Genomic DNA, 18,201 nt, shown 5'->3' on the forward strand with positions numbered 1-18,201 from the left:
GGGTACTCCGCCTGTCATTGTGTGAAAAGACATAGACCTAGATAAAAGACAAAAGATCCGTGCATTTTTTCCTCTTTTTTAAAGTCAAAATAAACGATAAATAAAACTTGCTGTCTCAAGTATGTGAAAGGTCGTATATGTTGAGAGTTCTTATGGCCTGTGGATAGAAGCTTCTCTTTAGTCTCTCTGTTTTGGCCCTAAGACTACAGAGGCGCCTACCAGACCCCAATAGCCTGAACAGTCCGTTGTTAGGGTGAGAAGTGTCACTCATGATCTTCTTGGCTGTCATCCTCACCCTTCTGGTGTAAGTGTCCTGCAGGATGGGGAGGGATTTCTCTACCTCACTATATGTCTCTACCTCTGACTGCCTTTGTCTGTCTCTGTTTGTCTCTCCCTCTCTCTCTCTTTCTCTCTGTCTCTCTCTCTCACAACACTTGCAGTAGTACTCATTATATGTCTCTACTTCTGACTGCCTTTGTCTGCGTCTGTCTGTGTCTGTCTCTGTCTCTCTCTCACGCTCTCGCTCTCACTCTCACTCTCACTCTCACTCTCTTGCTCTCGCAGTACTTGCAGTAGTACTCACTATATGTCTACTTCGGACTGCCTTTGTCTGTCTATCTCTGTTTGTCACTCTCACTCTCTCACTCTTGCAACATTTGCAGTAGTACTCACTATGTCGCTACCTCTGACTGCCTTTGTCTGTCTGTCTGTTTGTCTCTCTCTCTCTCTTTCGCGCTCTCTCTCTCACACACGCACAGTTTCACGCTTTCTGTCTATCTTTTTCTCTGTGTGTCTCACCCTCTGGGTTCATTTGTGACTGAATGTCTTGGTCTGCCTGACTCCCTCTCTCTTTGTGTCTGTGCTGCTGCAGTGTAATCTCCAGTAGTGCTTTTTGTTCCCCAGTCGGCTCACTATTTGGCAGCAGACAGCGAGCGTTTCTGCCCAAAGACACCTTGAGATGTCATGGAGTGTGTGTACGCGTGTGTGATTGATAGGGTTGAATTCCTGAGCTGGCACTTCTTATCTGTGTGCGTATGCCTCACTAATGCAAACATGCACGCGCGTGCACACACACACACACACACACACACCTTTACTTAGGTCACTTTCGGGGACATTACATAGACTTACATCCTAGCTCATAACCCTAACTTTAACCATTAGAATTACATGCCTAATCTTTAACCCTTACCCTAACCTTAACACAACTCTATGCCAAACATAACCCTAACCTTAACCACTGACCCAAAAATCAGCTTTTCCCCAATTTGGGATATGGCTTCTTTTGTCTCCAATTGGACAAGCTGTCCCCAATTTTTACCAAATTTTTTACATTTTTTTGCAAATTTTTAAACATTTTTAAATTTTTGTAAAAAACCCAATTTTGGGGTTTTTAGTCTGAAACGTGTCCTCGAAACTAGGATAAGTCAGAAACACACACACACACACACACACAAAGCATGTGCACATCAGCTCCTTGGTAGGCACCTGTTTCGTCAGTGACATCATAGCTCATAGTGTATTTTTATTCCAGAAGTATATTCCTGACTGTGTATATTTGTGTGTGTGTGTGTGTGTGTGTGTGTGTGTGTGTGCGTATGCGTGCGTGTGTGACGCAGGGGCTCAGGAAAAGCCCTACTATTCAGACTACTCCCCTTTACGTCGATCTATACACACCCTGTGTACCAACCACTACCTGGACCTCTTCATCACCATCATCATCTTCACAAATCTCCTTACGATGAGCATGGAGCACTACAACCAGCCAAAGGTAACTACGACGAAACCAAGAGTTTGTCCCCGAGCCACTGTGAGGATGTCCCACGCAGGGTCGTTTGCAGTGCAGATACAAAGATGGCGTCGCCATGTTAAGCACAGGTGTTTGTGTGTGTGTGTGTGTGTGTGTGTGTGCGCCCCGCAGTACCTGGAGGAGATACTGAAGTACTGTAACTATGTCTTCACACTGGTCTTTGTCATCGAGGCCATCCTCAAGCTTATCGCTTTTGGCCTGCGGAGATTTTTTAAAGACAGGTATGCAACACAGTCCGACATAATAAAAAAACACAGAAGCTCATAAAACCCAAACATACCTATGGGCGATTAACAACACAGTTTCTGTTGTGTGTGTGTGTGTGTGTGTGTGTGTCCAGGTGGAACCAGCTGGATCTAGCCATTGTGCTTCTTTCAATTATGGGAATCACACTGGAGGAGATAGACCTGAATGCCTCCCTACCCATCAACCCTACAATCATACGCATCATGAGAGTGCTGCGGATAGCCCGAGGTAAACACAAACACCCACCTACACACACACACACTTACCTGCACAGTGTGGGGCTGCCAGGTGTAATTTGGTGTTAAATCGTTTCAGTGTTGAAGCTATTGAAGATGGCTACAGGAATGAGGGCTTTACTGGACACGGTGATGCAAGCTCTGCCCCAGGTAAGAAGTGCTGCCACCGTCACATTCGATGCCAGCAGGGACATGTGCAGGAGCGCTACTGTGGCTTCTGTGAGTTAAGTGGTAATAAGCGTGGATAAAGCTTCGTACAACCCGTCTCTGCCTTCTCCACGTGTGTGTGTGTGTGTGTGTGTGTGTGTGTGTGTGTGTGTGTGTGTGTGTGTGTGTGTGTGTGTGTGTGTGTGTGTGTGTGTGTGTGTGTAACATCACTGTCTAGGTGGGGAATCTGGGTCTTCTCTTCATGTTGCTGTTCTTCATCTACGCTGCTCTTGGAGTCGAGCTCTTTGGAAAACTGGGTTAGTGTGTATGTGTGTGTGTGTGTGTGTGTGTGTGTGTGTGCGTGCGTGCGTGTGTGCGTGTGTGTGTGCACATGCCTCAACTGACACTAATGAAACATCCATGAATTGCATAACATGCATTAGTTTTGTCACTTTGCATACATTAATTATGTCAGTGATATCGATGTCCTCATCAGTGCTCTCACTCTATAATCAGCTCCTTCCCTCCCTCCCCTCCTCCTACTGCCTCGCTCCTTCCCTCTTTTATCTGACCACTGCTCTTTGTTCTCCCCGTCTTGCTCCAGAGTGTTCTGAGGAGAATCCTTGTGAGGGTCTCAGCCGCCACGCAACCTTTGACAACTTCGGCATGGCCTTTCTCACGCTGTTCAGGGTCTCCACCGGGGACAATTGGAATGGAATTATGAAGGTACCCACTCCCCTTCTGTCTTTGTGTCTTCTCTCTTGGTGACCGCGAGAGCCTGGCAACAATAGAGGGGCTACAAGGGTTCATTATTGTCCTTCGAGTCCCTCATGCTGAAATCAACACCTCCTCCTGCTGGACAAGATAGGAAATTAAACATTTAAATACACTACTAGGGTGTCGCCTCGTCTTACTACCCAGACCCTATTCCACACTTGGACCCTGCTCCAAGTCCAAGTGTGGAGTAGGGTCTGGGTGAACCCATCACCAAGCTCATAGAATGAAAGAAACAGGTAGGGTTGTTACGTTTTTTTTTTTTGTTTTAATTTCCCCCCTTTTCCTCCCCAGTTGTATCTGTCCAATTACCTCACTCTTCTGAGCCGTCCCAGTCGCTGCTCCACCCCCTCTGCCGATCCGGGGAGGGCTGCAGACTACCACATGCCTCCTCCGATACATGTGGAGTCACCAGCCGCTTCTTTTCACCTGACAGCAAGGAGTTTCGCCAGGGGGAGGTACAGAACAGTCGCCTCGGCCGACCAGAGGAGGCGCTAGTGCAGCGACCAGGACGCATACCCACATCCGGCTTCCGACCCGCAGGCACGGCCAATTTGTGTCTGTAGGGCTGCCCGACCAAGCCGGAGGCAGCACGGGGACTCGAACCGGCGATCCCCATGTTGGTAGGCAACGGAATAGACTGCTACGCTACCCGGACGACCCGGTTGTTATGTTGTGTTGAAGCCAATCTCTATCATGGCGGGCAGGCCATCAAGTGACCGTGCGCCTCTAAAATAGTGTTGAGTGGTAAATTGTTTTTGTGGCACCTGAACTAATGAGTAATGTTGGTGATTTGGGGGGAGGTGGGCAATGAAGGAGTCCCCTGTCAAAATCCCACGGAAGATGTCGACGTCACTTTGTGGTTGTCATCACCAAGATAAAAGTGTGATCTATTTAATGGTACCATAAAACAGCATCATGCTTTATATTTGGAAGAGCTAACGGCACCCATGTGAACTGGTGACCAGGCTTTTAGCATAGGCAGCTGGCAAACAGGAGAGGAAATTATGGTTCGAAACCGCTTGAGAAATATTCTTTGCAAATCTTTTGATATTGCTGGTAGAATGAGTCAAATGTGCCTCGAAGGGTGTCCGGGTTGTGTAGCAATCTATTCTGTTGCGTACCAACACGGGGCTCGCCATTTCAAATCCCCGTGTTACCTCCGGCTCAGTCGGGCGTCCCTACAGACACAGTTGGCCATGTCTGCAGGTGGGAAGCCGGATGTGGGTATGTGTCCTGGCCGCTGCACTAGCGCCTCCTCTGGTCGGTCAGGGCGCCTGTTCAAGGGGGAGGGGGCATAATCCTCCCACGCGCTACGTCCCCCTGGTGAAACTCCTCACTGTCAGGTGAAAAGAAGCGGCTGGCGACTCCACATGTATCAGAGGAAGCATGTGGTAGTCTGCAGCCCTCCCCGGATTGGCAGAGGAGGTGGAGCAGCGACCGGGACGGCTTGAAAAGTGGGGTACTTGGACGGGTATAACTGGGCAGGAAAAAAAGGGGGGGGTGTTTTGAAGAGAGGGCAATCAAATTATTCGTTATAGTTAGCCATGTTGAAATGCGACCATTTCCATGATTTGGTATGAGGAGGTTGCGTAACACAAGGGGCTCAGACCAAATTTGGTCTGCACCAATCACAACACTATAAGAGTTTTTCACATTTGTGAGGCTAGACGAGGTGTCCCTTGCGCCTCCTCTGTTCATTGTCCGTTTGCTCCAGCCGCTCTTTTCCTCCCGTTCCTCCAGGACACACTGCGCGAGTGTCGTGCCGAAGACCACCACTGTCTGAGCTACCTACCTTTAATCTCCCCCCTCTACTTCGTCACCTTCGTCCTCACGGCCCAGTTTGTTCTGGTCAATGTGGTGGTGGCTGTTCTCATGAAGCACCTGGAGGAGAGCAACAAGGAGGCGGCACAGGAGGAGATGGATGAGAAGAGAGAGAGGGAGGAGAGGAGAGAGAGGGAGGAGAAGAGAGAGAGGGAGGAAGCCAATCGGTGCCTTAGCAACGCGTCCATGGATGGGGACCAGGGGTCAAATGTTGAGACACCTGTTCAGGTATTTAAACAGTGGTTGTGTGTGTGTGTGTGTGTGTGTGTGTGTGTGACACAGTAACAGCAGTGATTGTGAAGATGACCTTGTGTGTTGTGGCAGGTGGAGGTAGAGGAAGAGGAGTGTTCCCATGGCAACCTTTTGATCATGGGACGCATGCTCTCGCTCCCTAGCGACAGCCACATCCAGCCACTCAGAAGCACTCCTTACCCTCCTGTCGGTAATGAGGCCTACACCAGTTGCAGCTACTCAGGTACTCACGCCAGTTCGGTTGCCTCTAAATTAGGTGGTAATGCTGCTTGTTCCGGCCAACTCCATCATTCGTCTGGGAAGGCTGTCTTCGCAAAGATGGCACTTAATCAAAATCATTTCACTGCTTGTGATACTGTAGCATTTTTCAGTGTGCCTGTGACCATTTATTTTTTGCCCAACTGCCTCCTGCAGGCTCCATGTCATCGCTGGGCTCCAGCGGAGGTGGCTCACTGCTGCAGGTCCCGGGGGCCTTGCCCTCTATCAGCCACGTGTCACTGGGGTCTGGACGCAGCTCAAGGCCGATCATACACCTTAGCCCCTTGCGTAGCGTTGAAAGGCACATATCCTCCAGCAGTAGGCACATCCCCCCCAAGCTCAGTCCAGCCCACAGCATTGAAAGACACAGACTTAGCTCGGCTCACAGCATTGACGGATACAGGCTCAGCCCAGCCCACAATGTACAGAGACACAGGCTAAGTTCAGCTCGCAGTGTTGACGGATACAAGCTCAATCCAGACCACGTTACAGACAGACCAAACCTCAGTCCTGCTCATAGCATAGACAGACATCCCTCCCTTAGGCTAGGTCCCACCCACGGTGTCAACAAGCACGCCTCCCACTGGCTTAGTCCTGATGACAGTTTAGATAAAAACAGACTAAGTCCCACCTATATCCCAGATAGTTCAACCACACGGAGACCAGGATCTTTCCGCTCTTCCACCAAACGGTTGCGGAGACAGGTAGGTTAATGTTGTCTTCTTGTTAAAACATACCAGTTCAAATTGTTGATACACGATGAAAAAAAAAAATCACACTCATGATCATTCTATGATCACAGCAGTATTGCAGAGGTGTAAAATCCCAGTCCAGAAGGTAAAAACCCTAAAACCGTGTCTTTACTCCATCCATGTATTAAACCAGCTGATTTGGGAAACTAGTCAGTGCAATCTAATGGTTTAGTACTGGGTTTTTACACCACTGCAAGGGAGCCCCAGCCCTAGTAACATGGCATTTCTTACGATTCATGGTTTGTAATCTTAGTAATAATCTACCACTGTGTGTTTATGCGTGTGCATAAATGTTTTCTGTGCAGGAGGCCGTACGGTGTGACTCAGTGGATCAGAGTTGCAGTTTGGCTGATGAGCTGCAGTCGCCTGTCACCACACCCCCACGCCAGCGCTCTTCAAGTGTACACACGCTCAAATATACTCATCCCCAGAGGGTCATCTCATGCAGAGGCCACAGCCGGAGCCACAGTGAAGCCACTGAACAAGCACTTACACCTGAACAGTCCCCCTGCCAAACAGCGTCCTTGACAGGAACAGAGGTCCAGCTTGTCAGCCTGCAGAGTAGGTCCAGTCTCCAGGTTCCCAGCCCCGAGGCAGCCATCCAAAACAGTTCTGGACCATTTACCTTGAGTCCAGTCAGCCCCGGCTCCGGTTCCCAGCTAGATGATGCTGACGAAGAAGTCAGTCGCATTAACAGTTCTACTCACACACACATATGCACACAACTTTCTCCCAGCAACTCACACAATAGCCGACACCTCTCTCCCAGCCCGGGGGAGCACAGGAGTTGTCTCAGCCAATCGGTGTCTCCGATTTCGGGAACGAATAGGAAGCAGAGAATGAGTCCACCTCCAGGGGAGGAGCCGGTCACCATAGCAACTCAAATGATGGACAGCAGTGTTGAGCTGAGACGGCGGACCCTGTCCTTTGACTCAACAAGCCTCTCTCCTCACTGTGCAGAGGGAGGTTCTGTAGATGACTTAGCCTGATGCTCTTGGTGAGGGGGATTGGCTTTTCACAACAAAAAGCGGATGCACTTCAGGTGCTTGCTTGAGCACATGGGAGGAGGAGGAGTCACAATCTAAAGGAATTGAACTGTTTCCTGTTCCAGGCCGTACCCCTCACCTCCTCCCATCCAATCACAGGGTCCTCTTGAGTGCACGAGCAGAGCTCTTTTGGACTCTGTGTGTGTGTATGTGTTTGTGTGTGCGTGCGTGCGTGCGAACGGGTTTGTGTATGTGTTCAGAGCAAAGAATTACCCTGGTACTGATTTGCACACAGTATGCACACAAGAAGACATTCCCTACTTCAATATTAGCCCCAGCTTTAGTTTGGACATAGTTCTCACTCTTCTGCTATATTTACTCAAGCATTTGTCTTGCCCTTGCTTGCTCCTTCTTTCTTGCCCCACTCACTCTCCCCCTTCCGTTGTTTACTGTAGTCATCTCTACATCCGTTTTCCTCATCCTTTCCTTTTGAATGCTCTCCCACAAAACGAGCACTTAGTTTTCTGACAGCTACCCCCTCGTCCTCTTTTCCACCTCTTCTCCCTACCCTTGACCTCTCTCTATCTTAGTATTCTCAGGGTAGATGTAGTTCAGACACAGGTGACTGTAAGTTGATGTGATCAAAGGCTGGCAGGCCAACTGCAGAGTTAGATCGCCCCCTGTTGTCTAGGTCTGTGGTGTGCCGAAGGTGGTCTCTGACCGTGGCGAGTTTCGGGTTCACGTGGAATGCAGAAGAAGGTAAATGGAAGGGCTTTTCAGGTGATCAGCTTGTATATCAATTTATAAAGAAAATGGCTTAGAATATATTTTATTACCACGGCATCTGTAATGTAAGAACTATATAGATGGATTTCTACTTTTCGAATGTCAGGTTATAAACTGACAATATTGATAAGAATGGCTAATGATGTCGATAGTGGTGTACGACGATGATGATGATAATGATGATGATGATGATGGCGGTGTGCAACAACGATGGAGATGTTTCATGTCTTATGAACTCTGGGAAGCAGGGAATGATGTTGTTTACCTGCAGCAACATTACTGTACAGTGCTGGAATAAAACCACTTCCTGTTGGATTCTCCTTTGACTTTGGCACCTCGCTTCTAACCTCCTCCTCTGCCCCCCCCCCCAAAAAAAGAGACAAACTTTGTTATAGCGTTTGGGAAATCTTAACCTTAGGGATGTACGAAAATACCGGTACACTCGAATATCGTGATATTATCTTTTGTGATACTGCATCGATTCTCAGAACCACCGTATCGATATTTTGGCTCGTAACCCCCCGTATCGTGATACGTATCGTATCGCCAGATTCTCGCCAATACGTAACTTGAAGGGCTATGCTATGAAAACAGGGGCTTGTCTGATGAAGGCTATTTGAACTGATTAATAAAACGAATAGATCTTGATTGGGGGAATATACTCAACAATGCACAATTTCCACAAAAGAATCTCACGTTGCAAAACGGTGCAGGCACAAACGTGGACAGAGCTACCGTGGTTGTGGATGGATTTTATTTTTCGTGTTTCATTTTTCCACTTCAGCATATCACAATGAAATATTTAATCACATCAATATTTCACACTGAATCACTATAGCGTTCAGGATGCATTAAGCTGTTCGTCCTCTGTCCCCCCCGTCTAGGAAAAAAAAAAAGCTCCCGATCTCCCGAGCCCCGCCCCCCCGCTCACATACTACTGGTCAATCCGCCTGTCTGTCTTACCCTGGGCCAATGGAACCCGCAGGTTCGTCAAACAGCTTGGGATTGGTCAGGCTGACTAATGACAAAAAGAAGCTGATGATGTTGAGCAGAGCTACACGGCCCCAACCAGCCCTCACGACCTTCCTTTGAGGCTTCCGGAAAGACCACGCACCCCCCTTTTTAAGGCAGATGGAGCGTCATTACTGATTTATCACCTATGTACATCTGCACGTCACCAGAAGAACATGCAGACAGTGTGTGTGTGTGTGTGTGTGTGTGTGTGAGTTGGCATGTGATTGCTGGTGTGCGTGTGTGCAGCTTTCAAAAGGTGACGCTAGTCTGTGTTTGTGTGTGTGTGTCTTGTGTTTGTGCGTGCTTTTGCTGGTTTGTAACTGTGCATTTGTGTGTGTGTGTGTGTGTGTGTGTGTGTGTGTGTTTGGATGTATTAATTTGCGTCCTTTTGTGTGCATGTGAGGGTTGTTTTTTTTTTTGGTGTGTGAGAGAAGACAGTATTGTCACATAGAGTGATTCTGACTAGTCTGAGCCAGCCGTTGCTATGGTGAAAACAGACCAAACATCACATGACCCAAATCATGCCGATCTTGGAGGAGGACGAAATCTATTAAAGAACAACCCAGGAAGTAGTCCCCATCACACGCTGCGCGCGGCGTTCCTCACGTCACACCGCGCCATCTTCTCTCATCCTTTCTGGCCGTCCCCTCGGTTCCCCTCGGTTCGCTCCGTAGCGCCGCTCTCTCCGCTCTAGAAGGCAGGGGCCATCGGTCTTTGCTGTGTGAGCTTCTGGGGGTCCAAGGTTTCGGTGAAGGGCGGGGCTTGGTAGGGATTGGTGGTGACGATGGTGGCTCCGTTTGCGATAGGGTAAGGTGTGGCTCGAGCGTTGCCGGGGGTGGGGTCCAGGTGTTGCCATGTGAACAGGGTCATATTACTGCCTGATAAGAAGCGGCGCAGCGCACTCAGCGTCAGTACAGCCTGTTAGTAACAGACGCAGCCACGCGAAAACTCACGCGCACGCACACACACGCGCACGCACGCGCACACACACACACAACCAGCAGACTGTTAGTGACACTGATTTGCATAAGCTCCACTAAGCGCCACATGATTATTTTTGCACACACACACTCAGATCAACACAAACAGATGTACACGTGTGTGCACAGTCTGTGCACGCTCGAAGCCAGGAAGGGCAAACAACAGTCCCCTGAGTAGCTCAGATGTACCGTTCTGGACGGACCACGGTTTGATCCCCCCCGTACCATCTGTCAGTAAGACCAGAGCTCGGTGTTCGCCGCACACGTTGAACAAGTTTCTCAAGAGTTACGGAACAAATCCGCTCCCTGGAACAAAACTTGCGCGTGGCAGACGTCATTAAGGCCAATTATCGGACTGCTTTGTGGGCTGCTGTGGTTTGGGGGGGGGGGACGTGTAACTGACGATTTCATTCACAATTATTTTATTCACAATTTCACCCAGTACAGAATTTAGTGGCGGCTGGCCAGTACAGGGCGCCCCCCCCCACACTACTACTTCTACTTAAACATGTTGAATATAATTTAGTTGTAAGATGCGAATGATTATGAAATAAAAGTGTGTTTCAGTCTGGGAGCGCCTGTCAGCAGCCATTAAAGATTGGGTCCAAATGGTGTTTGGTTTGATTCCTGTCTGGATACGTATACTTCCTGGGTGAGGGGCGCCGCCCAAACCACACCCTACGTAAGCCCTCAAACTTGTGGCGAGCACGTGACCCGAGGCTGCCGTCTGATTGGTTTCTTCAGATTTCCCATGGGGCGCAGTTCTGTGCTGCCCCAGACACGCCCGCCTTTACTGGCAGCGAATTGGTGTTGTTTTGATGTTTTTTAATCTAACGTGATTGGACAAATCTCGTGGCTGTCAATCATGTTCACACCCACCGCGACGCCTCGTCCCGGCTGTCACCGTCTACGAACCCTGATAAAATCTATAGGCGACATTGTCCCTCTTAATAACTCTGTGACTGTGTGGACATTAAAGCAGCTGTCAGGTGTGCCCCCCCCCAATTTTTTTAGCACCAGCCGCCACTGGTACAAATGCTCCCTCAATTGACTGTTAAAGAGTTTAGACTCGACGAATGTGAGAACACGTGTTAGACAAGGGACAGGGACGGGGGAGTCCTGGGCAGTAGCCTCTGCATGTCCTCCATGAAGGAAGTGTCGCTAAACCCGCTCATTGCCAGCAGGCACTGATAGCCCTGGAACGCACATACACATTTGTCAAACACACACACACACACACACACACACACACACACACAAACAGAAAAACAGACCGACCTGCACAACACAGAGCAAAGATCTACACAAGTACACACACACACACACACACACACACACACACACAGAATGATTCATATACACACCCAAGTGAGAATGGAGAAGAAGCAGAAAGCGATGGTGGCTCTGGCAGCGTCGGAGCCCTGCGCCAACGGCAGCTCATCTGGAGATGTCGCCTGCCACTGATTGGCCAGAAAACAGAATCCGACGAACCACAGGAAGCTGGCCAGTGCTGGGGGGCAGGAGACACCACAGACAAGGCAACGCGTTGTGTAGGCATTCAGGTGTGCACGCCGCAGGTGCAGAGCTTTATTCGTGCGACAAGAGACCCACAGTGTCTGCGTAATTAGTGCGCGTACCGGAGAAGGTGAGGTCCAGCAGAACGGCGCGTCTTCTGTCCCTGACGCTGCTGATGGAGGGGAAGTAAACGTCCAAGATCAGGAAACAAATGCTGCCGAGGAAACAGGCCACGCCCACGGTAACGCCGTAGTTGCAGGCGTCGGCGTTGTTATTGAAGACGCAGAGCAACCGCTCGCTCCCGATGTTGATGTACCCCTCGTTCACAATACAGCTGAACACAACAATGGAGAAGACCTGAGAGGGTGTTGAAGGAGGTGGAGGAGGGATGGGGGGGGAAGGTGGAGAGGATGGATGCTGTAAGTGAGAGAATACTGAGAGAGAGAGAGGGAGGGGGGTAGCTAGCAGCTGGTTATTGTCTAACGGACGGTCTAGAATTCATTCTCAGACATGTGTGACTTGCCTCGCGTCCCAAAATAGGCGCAGTTCACACACACATACAGGGACAGATGAACGAGCGCGCAGACACGCAGGCGTTTGCACGTGCGCGCGTGCAAGGATAGAAACTCGAGAGTATTTGCGTATGTGCAAGACGGAGAGGGGTGCATATTGCTTCGTATCCTTAAAACCCAAAACGTCCCATATGGTGATGCGCACCGGAACCGGCGCGTTCTAACAGAACTAAAAAGGAAACCCATCACGACTAGAAATAGAAGCATATACGGTGCAATTAAAGCCAGTGGTCACATTTATCGCCCCTGCTAGTGAGACACAAAGGGGCTGTATAGGGGAGGCTTCCGCCGGCCGGCCGGCCGGAACGCATCGCTGTGATCTGTTTGGTTCGCATCAGCGTGCGTGTGGTGGTGGTGGGGGGTGGGGTGGGGGGGTGCTGCAGCTGATGTCGAAGAGATTTGAAAAATCGCATAACAGAACTTATCGTAATATAGTGTATAGACACCCCCCCACCACCACCACCACACACACATTGACGCGCGCCTAAATATGAAGGGGGTGGGGAGGGGGTGGGGAGGCAGGTAGGCCTGTCAAGACACGTTGTTGACGCTTACCCACGACATCAGTCTGACGATGGTCCGGGGATGTGTGAAGAAGGCAACCGGGTCGAAAGCGGCGCTCCCGACCTTCCCGGCGCCGAACGCGCCCGCTGGCTCCATGCCCGTCAGAGATCCGCTGCTCTGCGGCAGAGATGGGGAGAAGGAAGAAGACCCGCACTCGCAGCAGCAGGCTGAGCCGAGTCGAGTCGAGCCGAGCCGAGCCGAGCCGAGCCGAGCCGAGGGGAGGCGCACGATGTGGCGCTTCGCCCCGGGTGAAGCCCCAGCGACCCACGTCACTGAGCGGAGCCGAGGTGCGCCAGACCGCCTCACCGATGGCAATGAACTTAAAGCTTAAAACAGCCGATACGGTTATGAATTCAGCCCGTTTGGCTAAAAAAAAATACGTATTGAATGAAACCGTTTCCCCATCTATGCCCATTAAGTGTGGACTATGCTTCCACAGATATTCTTAAAGGGCCAAGTTTAGCGGGCATCTTCCAATAAAGGTTTATAGTGGACATATTCTTCATTATCAAATAATGACAGCGTCAGCAGCACCGTGGCCCCAGGTTACACATCTAACTACCTGGTAAGGGTTTGTTTCACTTTGTGGTGACCCACATCTATGTAACGAGAGACATTCACCTAAGAGGACGGTGTACCTTTAAGGGAAGAGGCAAGGGGTCAGATAATGCACTTCCGCTTCCGGTTCAGAGTTCAGTGTCGTTGTCGAATGTATGACATGCTAAGTTGGAGCTAGTAAACTACCTCGACTACGTCTACTCTCACGTCTCCTGTCTTGTTGTTTTCTAACTCCACAACTTTCACTAAATTTAGGGTTCGGTCCATAGCTCGGTTATTGAACTGCGGTCCAGTTTCTTTCTGTTGTACAAAAATAAAAATAAAAAAATACAATTTTCACGTGGTCGTATCCAGTGATTAAAGTGGGCCGGAGCTCCCCGGATCCCGACACCGGCACTTCCCCTCCTCCTCCTCCCCCGAGTCAACCGGAGCTGAGATCCGGCGGCACTCTGTAGACAGGAGTAATTTCAACCTTTTTGTCACAGTAAAATTTAAAACAAAAAACATGATGCAGCCAATTCACAAGCATTACAAAATAAATCGCAAATAAAGTCGTTCTTCTATTTTTATACTACTTTACTTTTTCTAAAAGTTTGAATGATATCGCGTCCTCACGTGACCCGCGCCTGCCTGCTGTCTGGCTTCACGAGACTTGACATCAAAAGAGACTGGCTTCACGCTCACGGGTCAGGGTCAGTTCACCGCACCGGGCAGACAAGACTCGAGAGAGCGTCGACCTGCTACCTGCACTATTATCCTGGATTGGGGAGCATAAAGAGTGAGTATCTTCAGTGTATTGCCAATAGTATTTCCAATAGTTTTGTCTAGCTCTGCTGTGGTTTTCATTCAAGCAACTAACGTTAGCGAACGTAACGTTAGCTAGCTAGCTAGCTAACTAGCTATCTTCCACCCGGTAACGTTGCTAGCTAGTTGCTGACGTTGGTTGTTTGAATGCTGCTAGGCAAGCTAACTATCGGTAGCGTCCAGTAACGTTACCGGTAGCTAGCTAGTTATGTTTGTCCAACCTTAGCTCTGGCCATGCAAAATTTCATTCAAATACTAACTAGCTAGAAAACGTTAGCTACCGGTAGCTATTATTAGCTAACAATGCTAACGTCGGGACTACTGGATTAGTGGTTAGCTAGCCTAACGTTAGCTAGCTACCTACCATTCAAACAACTAATCGCGATAGCTAGCTAGCTAACGTTAGCTAACGTTGGCTAACTTTGGCTAATGGTTAGCCAAAGAGATCCCCCACTTACCAAATCCCACTTTAACCCCTGGTCGTATCTGGTCAAACGCTGTGCTTTTTACAACTTTCCTCACAAATAGAACAAGACAAGCCGGGTTTCAAATAGGCTTTCAAGCGAGACCTACAACCAATCAGAGCGACGAAACGTGTGAGCGGCGCAGCGGCCAGCCCGCGCCAGAGGAGCCCCCACTGGGGCGCTCTCCTCTGGCTTATGTCGCCAGCTCCGTCCCAGCTGTGTGCCAAGCCAGGAAACGTTACGATATGAAAAACGTTTGGGACCCCGCACCTCCACACATGGGGGTGTGGAGATGCGGGGTCCCATAGCGTCCTGCTGTCTTCTCGTCGCATAGCGTGGAGCCCTAAAGCCCCTCTATCAGGATCTTTTATTTTAGGCCATGGCAGCGGAACAAATCAGAGATCCGCGTTTTTTGGAGGCAACCAACTACACCGCAATTCTTCGGCACAGCGTTATTCATTCCAACAGGTTTGTTTAAAGCAGCGTTTCTCAACCGGGGGTCCGCGGACCCCTAGTGGTCCGTGGTGTAATTGCAAGGGGTCCGTGAAAATAAAATATCTTTAAAAAAAAGATCCCATGACATTTATAGAAATAGGATTATTTTACTCAAATGTGACTGAGACCTTTATCTACCTAAACTATAAAGGGTAGCAGGACTTTTTTCTCTAATTGCATCTGTTTCACAAGTGTAATTTATTGTATTTTAATAAGAGAGCTCGCTCCCGTTTGCATTGTTAAAAGTTACTGCATAAAAATTATGTTGCTACATATATCTGAAAGTTACTGAATACATATTCTGTTTTGTTAACTATATCTGAAAGTTACTGAATACATATTCTGTTTTGTTACATATATCTGAAAGTTACTGCATAAGAATTCTGTTTTGTTAACTATATCTAAGTTACAACTGAAAGCTCTTATCTTTGCCCCAAAGAGTGAATAAATGCTCTAATGCAATTTAAAATGCAGTTTCTACTGTTTCTATAAAATTGCAACCCCCCTCCCTCAAGATCAGGTGGAGGGGTCCTCAGGGTAGATCAAAAATACGCAGGGGGTCCAGGACCCCAAAAAGGTTGAGAACCACTGGTTTAAAGTATTTACGCCTTTCCAGTCTGCGCTGGACGTGAGCGGGGTTGTTTTACCCGGAAGGGGGCGTGGTTACGAGAGCCTGACTCTGGATGACGTATTGCCGGTCAGCCGTATCTTCTTCTTCTACAGCCAAAAGGCGAGAAGCGGGCTGCCGTATCTAGTTGAACGGGAGGGGGGGGCTAGAGCAAACAAAACACGAGTTCGCGGATGTGTCTGGTTCCCAGACTAGAACAAGACACGACCGGAAGAAGTTGAGGACTTCCGTTGATAATTTCCGTCAGCCGTGAGATTATGATAAACTTGTAAAAATACGACTTGGTTTGAAACGTGGTGACGCCGTGGCGATGCCCGTATCGGACAGGTAATCAGTAATTAATGATACGCTTCTCCCGCATAGTTTGGTGCAGTTTGTGATACATTTGATTGCCTGTGTTAGCTTTGATGTCGAGGATGTCTTTTTTTTTTAGAGGGTAGGAACTGTTTACTGCAGAGCTGACGACACAGAAACCAAGATGGCTGCTACACCGTGTTCGTAGGTCTCGCTGCTAGAGTTGCATAAATTATTTAGCCTTTCTGCAATAGTGCATTTTATGTATTTTTGTTGCACTTTGATATGCGTTTCATGTAAGCTAGGTGCTATATATAGTTTATTTTTAATATTATGTAAACTACTAATAACACACGTTAGTCCCTAGCTAACGGGTCTGACCCTTTAGCCGAGCGGTTAGTGACGTCGCTTTGTGGTGCAGTACACCCCGTATTGAATCCCGCACCGGGCAAGAAAATAACCGGTTACAATTACACTGCTCAAAAAAATAAAGGGAACACCTAAAAACACAATATAGACCTCGATGAATGAAATATTTCAGCTGAAAATCTTTATTTATTAGACAGAGGAATGTGTTTAGAGCAAAATAACCTAAGAATGATCAATGGAAATCAAAATCATTAGCCCATTAAGGTCTGGATTCAGAATCATACTCAAAATCAAAGTGGAAAATGAGAACATAGGCTGATCCAACTTCTGTGGAAATTCTTCAAGACGATTCAAAATGAGGCTCAGTAGTGTGTGTGGCCTCCACGTGCCTGTATGCACTCCCTACAACGTCTGGGCATGCTCCTGATGAGACGACGGATGGTCTCCTGAGGGATCTCCTCCCAGACCTGGATCAGGGCATCGGTCAACTCCTGGACAGTCTGTGGTGCGACATCGCGTTGGCGGATGGTACGAGACATGATGTCCCAGAGGTGCTCGGTTGGATTCAGGTCTGGGGAACGTGCAGGCCAGTCCATAGCATCAATGCCCTCGACATACAGCAGGAGTCCCCAATTACTTTTCATAGCGGGCCACTTTTAGGGCCACTTTTAAAACCACGGGCCACTCAACCTCCAGCAGCATGTTGTTCGTTAGTTTGTTTTGGTGTCGATACGTTGCAGGTATTATAATTTAAACAAAGATTTTTCATCTATTTTTCGATATATTACTAGTCTTTCACTAAGAAATTAAAAATTTTTTTTTTTGGTAGGGAAATAAAAAAAAATCTTCCTTCTGGCATTTCTCCAAAAATTCTCGCGGACCATAAATCAACCCGTCACGGGCCGGACGTGGCCCGCGGGCCGCCTATTGGGGACACCTGACATACAGGAACTGCTGACACACTCTGGCCACATGAGGACGAGCATTGTCATGCATGAGCAGGAACCCTGGGCCCACTGCACCAGCATATGGTCTGACAATGGGTCTGAGGATCTCATCCCGGTACCTAATGGCAGTCATGGTACCTCTGGCTAGCACGTAGAGGTCTGTGCGGCCCTCCAAGGATATGCCTCCCCAGACCATCACTGACCCACCGCCAAACCGGTCATGCTGGAGGATGTTGCAGGCAGCAGAACGTTCTCCACAGCGTCTCCAGACTCTCTCACGTCTGTCACATGTGTTCAGTGTGAACCTGCTCTCATCTGTGAAGAGCACAGGGCGCCAATGGCGAATCTGCCAACCAAGATGTTCTCTGGCAAAGGTCAATCGGGCTGCACAGTGTTGGGCTGTGAGCACAGGCCCCAATTGTGGACGTCGGGCCCTCATACCATCCTCATGCATTCTGTTTCTCACTGTTTGAGCAGAAACCTGCACATTAGTGGCCTGTTGAAGGTCGTTTTGTAGGGCTCCGGCAGTGCTCCTCCTGTTCCTCCTTGCACAAAGGACCAGATAGCGGTCCTGCTGCGGTGTTGTTGTCCTCCTGCGGCCCCCTCCACGTCTCCTGGTGTACTGGCCTGTCTCCTGGTACCTCCTCCATGCTCTGGACACTGTGCTGGGAGACACATCAAATCTTCTTGCCACAGCACGCATTGATGTGCCATCCTGGATGAGCTGCACTACCTGAGCAACTTCTGTAGGTTGCAGATACCGCCTCATGCCACCTCTAGTGGTGAGGGCACTAGCAAAATGAAAAACTAACCAAAGATCGGCCAGAAAAGATGAGGACAGGCAAATGGTCTGTGGCCACCACCTGCAAATCCATTCCTGTTATAGGGGTTGTCTTGCAAATTGTCTAATTTCCACCAGGTGGAAA

The 18,201-nt window shown here is 49.0% G+C and overlaps 2 protein-coding genes across 2 annotated transcripts in view; one reads left to right on the plus strand and one right to left on the minus strand.

Annotated features, from left to right (window-relative positions):
• Positions 1-8,386, plus strand: part of LOC130112776 (voltage-dependent T-type calcium channel subunit alpha-1H-like) — a 58,537-nt gene extending 50,151 nt beyond the window's left edge. Inside the window, exons 26-35 of the mRNA XM_056280259.1 lie at positions 1,620-1,771; positions 1,922-2,031; positions 2,151-2,284; positions 2,372-2,442; positions 2,678-2,756; positions 3,044-3,165; positions 4,957-5,265; positions 5,362-5,512; positions 5,704-6,251; positions 6,605-8,386. Of these exons, the coding sequence (XP_056136234.1) occupies positions 1,620-1,771; positions 1,922-2,031; positions 2,151-2,284; positions 2,372-2,442; positions 2,678-2,756; positions 3,044-3,165; positions 4,957-5,265; positions 5,362-5,512; positions 5,704-6,251; positions 6,605-7,288 (2,360 nt within the window). The 3' untranslated portion in view covers positions 7,289-8,386. The remainder of the gene's footprint in view (positions 1-1,619; positions 1,772-1,921; positions 2,032-2,150; positions 2,285-2,371; positions 2,443-2,677; positions 2,757-3,043; positions 3,166-4,956; positions 5,266-5,361; positions 5,513-5,703; positions 6,252-6,604) is intronic.
• A 1,178-nt stretch (positions 8,387-9,564) lies between these two features.
• LOC130113288 (synaptogyrin-3-like) lies at positions 9,565-12,940 on the minus strand. Its single transcript, XM_056280866.1, has 4 exons — positions 12,708-12,940; positions 11,703-11,937; positions 11,430-11,575; positions 9,565-10,003 (listed from the first exon to the last, which is right to left on the minus strand). Exons 1-4 carry the CDS (start codon positions 12,810-12,812, stop codon positions 9,776-9,778), a joined length of 714 nt encoding a protein of 237 aa, XP_056136841.1. The 5' UTR covers positions 12,813-12,940; the 3' UTR covers positions 9,565-9,775.
• Between the last annotated feature and the right edge of the window lie 5,261 nt (positions 12,941-18,201).

Source organism: Lampris incognitus, chromosome 5, assembly GCF_029633865.1.
Source record: "Lampris incognitus isolate fLamInc1 chromosome 5, fLamInc1.hap2, whole genome shotgun sequence".
NCBI lineage: Eukaryota > Metazoa > Chordata > Actinopteri > Lampriformes > Lampridae > Lampris > Lampris incognitus.